The sequence below is a fragment of the Saccostrea cucullata genome, unplaced genomic scaffold (genome assembly GCF_032062105.1).
Source record: "Saccostrea cucullata isolate Sc308-1 unplaced genomic scaffold, CSIRO_AGI_Scuc_v1 ctg17146, whole genome shotgun sequence".
In the NCBI taxonomy this organism is placed as follows: Eukaryota; Metazoa; Mollusca; class Bivalvia; order Ostreida; family Ostreidae; genus Saccostrea; species Saccostrea cuccullata.
The window spans coordinates 1-8,219 of record NW_026938326.1 but is presented as its reverse complement, the minus strand read 5'-3'; the positions used below and the strand labels follow the sequence as shown (position 1 = coordinate 8,219).

The window sequence follows — 8,219 nt, the reverse complement described above, 5'->3', positions numbered from 1 at the left end:
GTAGTATATCCTTAGTAATGGGTTTGCGATTGTCTAACTGTTTCTTGGAGCGACAAAGGCCTGACAGTGTTTTCTGAACAACAAAAGACTGTGTTGTGTCGGGAATGCCTGATATTTTACAATAGTAAGAAATTGCTGCTAAATATGATTTAACTGTACTAGAGCTGTAATGACGAAGTGACAAAAATGCAATGAATTGCGGGGCCAGGATATCTGATGGTTGTAACTCGTTCTAAATGCATTGAACATGTTTATCGCTGAGCTGTACAATTTTTTGGTATTATCTGCTAAGGACTGATTTAACAGGACTTGAGATCTATGCTGTAGATCTGTTGCTGAAATGTGAGGGGTACCTCCGTTTGCTGCTTGTCGGCATCCGGAAAGGACTCTTTGAATCTTGACCATTGCTGTCGGGAAAGAGAGTCAGCTTTAACATTTTTTACACCATCTATATGTTCCCCCCTAAAGAGAATGTTATGCAACAATCCTTGTAATACTAAAGGTCTAAGTAATTGCATGATTTGCTTAGATTTTGATGTCTTGGAATTCAATATTGATACTAGGGCTTTGTTGTCAGTATGTAAAATGACCTTTTTCCCTTGAAATTTCTCACCCCAAATGGTAAATGCCATAACAATAGGTACTAACTCTAAAAATGTGACCTGCTTAAAAATATTTGAATGCCTCCATTTCTGTGGCCACACCATGTAAGCCCAATGAGACTCAAAGATGGCCCCACACCCCAAGTCTGCATGACCAGCACTATCTGTGAATAACTGAAGGTCGAAGTCTGCAGTCCAGTCGACTGTCTGATAAGAAGTCACCCCATTAAATAAATCTAGAAATAACAGCCATGTGTGAATGTCTTTTTTCATCTCAGCTGAAACTCTACGTCGATGATAAGGCTTTGTCAAGCCACGAGTAGCGTCATACAGTCTACGAACAAATGCCCTACCTGATGGTATAGCCCTAACACAAAAATTTAGCAACCCTGTTAGTTTCTGTAATTCTGTGAGGGTAGCCTTCTTTTTATCCAACATAGCATTTAACTCAGTCTTAAGTTGACACAATTTTTCCTGTGGAATTTTTATTGTCATGTTAATAGTATCAATTTCTAACCCAAGAAAAGTCAAAACTGGAGTAGGACCTATTGTTTTTTCTTGAGCTAATGGAACACCTAGGTCTGAGCAAATTGAGCTAAAGCATGACATAAGATTTGCACAGTCCTGAGTGCCTGCTTGTCCAGCTAACAAAAAGTCATCTAAATAATGTACGACGTTACTACTTCCAGACTTTTCCCTAAGGGCCCACTCTAAAAATGTTGAAAATTTTTCAAACTTTGCGCAGCTTATTGCACAGCCAAAAGGTAAACACATATCAATGTAAACTTTACCTTGGACTTTAAAACCTAACAATTCAAATTCATCAGGATGTATAGGTAAAAGTCTAAATGCGCTTTTTATGTCCAAACGTGCAATCAAAGCTCCCCTCCCCAACTTAGCCAACATATCAAGGGCGACATCAAAGGACGTATAATTTACAGAACAATCATCTTTATCAATGAAGTCATTAACACTAGACCCTGCTGGATATGACAAATGATGAATAAGTCTAAAAGATCCGTCCTTCTTGGGCACTAGACCTACTGGTGATAGCCTAAGGTTAACTAAAGGTGTAGAAGGAAAAGGTCCCGCCACCCTGCCTAAACAAATTTCTTTATTAATTAGTTTTATTGCTTCATGCTCTAGGCCCTCTAATGATCTGAGGTTGTGACAATCTGTTGCTTGTCTCGGACCTTTGTAACCGAGTTTAAAACCTTGTGAAAACCCCTGCAATAATTCGGCTGCTGTGTGTTGGTCTGGGTAAAAACTTAAATAATTGTCTAATTGGGAAATCTGAATAGGGGTAGTAGCTCTGTTACTAATGTCTAAATGGCTGCACTGGTCTTGCATTGTTTGTGGCTGTTGCCGAGTAGGCCCGTCCAGATGACTGTTGAACTGTGGGCTTAAAGCTGAAACGATTTGCAGGTAAATTTAATGAACATTTGATAGACGGATGGTTGAGTGAACAACGCATGCATAGATGCTTATAAAAACATGGTCTTTTTTGACAAGAACCCCGAAAATTAAAATCATAGCATTTGTTTCCTTGATCTTTGGTGTAATAATTGTTGGGTGTTGCAGGGGGCTGCATATACAACAACCATAATTCCTGGTCAACGTTAGCAAAAGAAATGTTGGGGTTCTGCCCTTTTCTTAGGCGAAATTGGATATCATAATCACGCCAACCAAGTCCCGATGACCTACTAGCACCTAAACGGATTGTGTGCATATATTTTAATAGGGCAGTGGCGCATTCTGGGTGTGCAGTCACATAAATAGACGAATATACAAGAAAAAGATTTGTCCAGACTTGGATATCCGTAATAGCCTTGACCTTGTTCTTTGGGGTCATTGCCAGATTGCCCTCTTTAAATGAAAAGTACTGCGTTTCGTCATCCGGGTCTGAGAAATTAGTCGCCAATTTTGCTAGATTTACGTACTGCCCGCTTGAAATTTGAACTTTGATCTTATTAGAGACATTACATCCCAGCTCAAAACTATAACTGGGCACAAGCCCTGTATGATGTTCATTCACCTCCGAAAAATCTGAACAAATTGAATCAAAAACATCATTACCTTGCCCGTTTTGGTCACCAACAGGAGGATCCGTGACTACGACAGGAATAGGTGACGGTTGAGGTCCCCTGTCGGCTAGCCCCGCCGATATTGCGTCTGTTATAGCCCTCATCTGAGCGTCAGTCAGAATTGCTGGTGTACCGGGTTGTCCTTCGTTGGGCATCTGTGTCCGAGACGACATGGGGACGTGACTTTCCCTGGCCTCGGTCTGCGTCTGGGGTCTCTTGCGTGATCTGGGCCTATCCTGTGCCGGTGTCTCAGAAACTACGGAAGACGAAGTGGCCTTCCTCTTCGGCATTTTGTTTTGTTTTGAATAAATTAACAACTAAATCCAGTCTAAGTAGCAGTGGACAGAAAAACGTGCAATACTTTTACACAAAAACACAGTCCTTCCTTTTGATGAACTTCCACGTGCTGAATGCTACACCGTACAAGTCAAGATATGCAGGGAGACTGCAGGGTGGCCGTGACGTCACATTTCACGCTTATCCCTGCTGCAGAGCTACAGGTGGCTAAAAACCCGACAAACCCCAAAAAAGACATTAACGCTATTTAGCTTTGATAAACCGATTTAACTTAAATGAGTTAAATCCTATTAACCGTTATTGTTTAAAAATAGTCCCAAGTAATTAATAGAGTTGACAATTTCCAAAATTTCATTATTATCCATTAAAAAATTAACGCTTCCTCCGTTCCCGAAGACTTAAATTCTGGTTTTTGCAGTGTAATGCGTCATGTTAATTCTGTAGTTCTTCTGGTGAGTAAGTGAAATTATATTTAATTAGATACCGTTTAATAGATGACTTTTTTTGGTTTTCAATTACATGTACTTTAATATGGTAAAATATGGTAAAATCATCATCAGTTGATAAAATTTAATATTTTTACTAGTTTTAAATTAATCTGCAATCATTTTTCATTGAATGTTGAGGTCTTTTTATAAGCATAACGGTAATGTGTGACCCAATCATATACGGGTATAGACAATTTCTCACTATCCAATGATTTAGATCAATCTAGGTGTTCGATGAAAGAAAACTTTAATAATATTGTGATTCTGGACAATAGAAAAAATAAAGAGAAATTATTTTTTAAATACACTAACTTATTTTTTGACCTCATTGATACATGTTTATTATAAAAGGACCAATCTCATTCTTGACTCCGGCCTTAAAACATTTTTGTTAAACCTCAACTACCAAAGTTTGAGGAGGCAGAATCCAGATTGACATTTGGCTAAGCATGACTTTGTTCTATAAACCGGGATCGTGACTATTTCAGTGAGAGGACACACAGTGGAATAACTCTTATAATCCTTGAGCTGGATGAGAAAGATTCAAGTCAGCATTTTATTTTATAAGATTACTCGATTTCAATCAATTCCAAATTCCTTCTAAATCTCAGGACCTTCCCTGACCCAAGCGTTTGAGAGGTGTTGGGAAGTACAGATGTTACTCAACCGGTATAAAATCCATCCAAGACAGTCACGGTTTATTTTTCACTCTTTATTAAATTAAACATTCATTAGTAATGTTTATAATTATAATGAAAGGAGTAAAAGATGGAAAGGGGCAAGGTACATGTAATCTCACCTTTTTGGGATTAGTACAATATACATGTTTACTGTACATGTATATGGACTGGGTGTTAGCGGAATCAAGAAGTAAGGAGTTGTAAACGTAATCATGAATCGTAAGCGCTACACATGTTCATGCCTTGTTTTTTCTTAGTAATTGATTTCTTAGCTTCTTTTTCGCGCCACAGCCGCTACGATATGAAACCCCCTTTTTTAAGTACGCGTACAGTATTTGAAGATTTTTTTTTCTTTCATTTGTGACTGGATTGTTTTCTTCATTTTTGTAGTTTTTTTAAATAAAAAAATGTTTGCCTTACATACACGACCCTGTCTTTCAGCTTTATTTAATTTTTGAAAAAAGTACCGGGTACCAAAAAATAACATTGATCCCCCCAAATCGGGGAAACACGGTTATCTTTCAACTCTTTAATATTTACATTCTCCGTGTTTTTCTACTTAGCAAACTGTGAAATTGATTTGAAAACCATTTTTGTGTATACTCACGCGTATAAATGTACACGGAGAAACGTGCGTTAACGTGACGTCAAAATAAGGCTGCAGCGTTAGTAAAATGCAACGATATAGGGCTGCGAGAAATTCAAATTTTGATATATTTTAGTTGCTTCCAAACATGTAAAATGTAAATATAAGGAATGTTTTTAAGTTTTGTGTGGATTATTAGTGTGTGAATCACACAGACTCGCACTTAGGCATGATTTTCATGAAGCGCGTCATGAAATATGCCTACGTGACAAGTCTGTGTGATTCACACATCAATAACTCACACAAAATTTAAAAACAATCATTAATTATGCCTGAAGTCGTTCATCACCATATTTGTTCTTTAAAAAATTGCCATAATTATTTTTAATTTACTTTGAATTTTGATAACTATTATTCTGATCTTGAGTACATTTTTTTTTATTTCTTATGCACTTAAACAAAAATTCCAATCTTTTGCAGAATCTTTTAATTATCATTTGATGTAGCTAATTAATACCTACATCTGACCTCTGATCCTTTAAATTTTTTTTATACAAAATATTAGATATCCGTCATATTCGACATGTCGCTTATTAAAACAACACTGCTTTTTTTCTTGGAAGACTGCCCCTTAAAACAAATATAAGATTGGTGATTCGGCTATTATTATCATTATGTCATAAGGCATTTATTTATTTTTTTTTTAATTGAATGTTTCATTTGTTTGACTTTATTTAAAACTCGAAACTTGACAAGTTAAACTTTGTTCATAATATTATTTTAAAGTTCGTCAAAAATAATTGAATACAAAATTTCAGATGTACATATATGGAATATTCACGCAGGTTTGTTAAGGAAGTTAAGCTTTCAAATAATTAACAACTTAACAAACTATTCAAAATGATTTATCTCTTTATTTTAACAAGGAAAAAAGTATACCTTTATGATAAAATAAACGAGAAATATAAAGTTTTTTTTTCGTACTCTTGTGTCAAAAATATTAACCTTTCTGCACAAAAAAGGTAAGTAAGTACTGACAAACATCTGAATAAAAAACTGATTTAGGCCACTTTCTTTGCTGAATTAAATCTTATCTTTTTGCACCTATACATCAGCATACCATCGAGGTGTTCTTGTTATGAATTATCAATCGAATGAAAAGAATTCTAATATTAACAATCTCAATTAATAAAAAAAAACTTATTCATGATGTAGAGATTTTCTTTTTGTAAATTGTGTATGTTTTTGATTATTAACAATGCCTTTAGACTGTTTCATGGTAACTGCCGTACTTCTCTTTTGTAGGACAAAATAATATAGTTTGGTAAAATATGACGTAAAAGTAATTGTTTAATATATGTCATTTAATTATCTGTCAAAAGAAAACTTTGCCAAACGTTGTTATTTTCCCCTGCAAAAATTTAGTACATGTACCACATTTATCATATGCATGAAGGGGCTAATATAACAGTGCAAAAATCAACAGGTAAAACAAACGTTGATATTGTAACGTCACAAAACGCTGCTTTGACGTAGAACGACATATGTCCCCCTTAAAGGGATTCTACAGCATCTTCCAAGTATTTTAGAAGGCAAGATTTCGATCTGTTCAAATCTTATCTTTAGAAATATCCAGATAACTGTTTTTCTACGGCATTTTTTTGTCACGAATTACAGAGGAAAGATCGACCGGGATGCGAAAAATTATATAACAGACGGTCTTCGAGAGAAAAAAAAATCGATGAAAATAAATGAACATACATTGTACCTGTTTTATAAAATCTAACTCCGTATGAATAAAAGAAAATACTAATATTCACAATATTTGCTCCTAAACCCTCTTTCATCTGTCATTGCAAATGCCGTCTTAGCCAAATTCTCTTTACAATACATAATAAATTCCAAAGTTGTCTGCTGTCGTTATCGTTCGTCGATTTTTATCCAAATGAGAGATACAGAATAACAAAATAAAAAGATTTGTTTTGGTTTATATTAACATGTTTCTTTTCATTTTTCATGAGTTATATTTAAATTCATAACAATATCATTTAAAATTTTCATAAAAAACTTGATTCCGATTGAATAAAAAATTGTTTTGATAACTACTGCATCAATAAAATCTAGAGTTCGCGTGCACCAAGCAGCCGGAGCTATCTTTGCTGTCTTTCCAGCTTACAGACTACTTTTTGAATGAATAATTAAATAGTTCTACTTTAATAGATATTTTCCTGAAACAAGCTGTCTATAACGTTCCTGACGTATTTTTTACTTTCGTTTCTAGGAAATGCCGTAACTGTGTTAATTCCTAGGAAATGATTTATCGAGAAAAACGACACCGCTTGAATGAGGACGAAATTCTTTTATAAATTGAAAAAGTCGGCAACAGACTCTTTCAGATTTTACAGCATTTGCAGTTTGTGATACGTATTTTTATGTTAAGTTTGAAATTCAGATGAAAAGGAGCACAAATGAAATCCAAAATATCTGTGACCTATAACTGTTAGAATATTTGAGTAACTTCCCTTACCATTTACGAGAAAAAAATATACCCATTTGGATATAGCAAAATATAATAACACAACAGGTAGATTTTTTTTTGTAAAAAAAAAAACAAAATGTTAATTTTTTTTTGAGAAGGTTGGTTATGACACCACAAAATCCGACACAAAAAATATTTGAGAACTTTTTGTTTTTGTGTCTTTATTGACTTTCTGCATACCTACTACTTTGTTGATGAAGCTAGAGTTTTGAAAATCTCGCTCATTCAGCATTTCACAAATTTAATAAGGTGACCAGCATATTGTTTCTAAGTACACTGCACCCTATCGTCTCCTTTTTACTAACATTTCCAGACAAAAGTCTAAGCAATAATTGAGAATGTGGAATTTTTTTTTGTACCTGAACAGTACATAGTGGTCATGGTGTTATCGGTAAGCAGACAATGTTTACCCCTGGAAAGCAACCAAAGGGGGTGTCAACCAATCGAGAGGGTGGTCACAGAAATAATACCTTACCAGACTCCTCAGTTAATTCTTAGTAACTGTTGATTTCATTGGTTATATGGAGTAATTAAGGTCTTCCGTTTCCAAAGATTATTATTCTTTTTTTTTCTTCTACTTCCTAGACGCCAACTTTCAAGCTTCATATCTCACTCATTACTAAATGGAATTTGCTCAAATTTTCAGAGATACTGGTAGTTACTAAATTCTATCAGAATGGCCTCTAAAATTTTAAAAAGTCACTTCCGGTCCTGAGTTATTTCCCTTTACACGAAAATTTATAGGCTTTCGTTTCCAGACACAGGCTCAGAGACGGCTAAAGCTGGAGCAAAAATTCTACTGATTTTAGATAAAAGAAGGATTGAAGTTGTGCACATCTGTTTTTTTTTTTCGATTTCTCTATTCAGTATGGCGCTATATAGGGTTAAAAAATTATAACGCTTAAAAGAGACAAAAATTACTCATATTTTGCTTTTTATCTTC

The 8,219-nt window shown here is 34.9% G+C and overlaps 2 protein-coding genes across 2 annotated transcripts; both read right to left on the bottom strand.

Annotated features, from left to right (window-relative positions):
- Positions 1-299: 299 nt before the first annotated feature.
- On the bottom strand, positions 300-1,097 carry LOC134249973 (uncharacterized). The gene has a single exon (XM_062732313.1). The coding sequence runs from the start codon at positions 1,095-1,097 to the stop codon at positions 300-302; it is 798 nt and encodes a 265-aa protein (XP_062588297.1).
- Positions 1,098-1,905: 808 nt separating this feature from the next.
- On the bottom strand, positions 1,906-3,194 carry LOC134249974 (uncharacterized). The gene has a single exon (XM_062732314.1). The coding sequence runs from the start codon at positions 2,974-2,976 to the stop codon at positions 1,921-1,923; it is 1,056 nt and encodes a 351-aa protein (XP_062588298.1). The 5' UTR covers positions 2,977-3,194; the 3' UTR covers positions 1,906-1,920.
- Between the last annotated feature and the right edge of the window lie 5,025 nt (positions 3,195-8,219).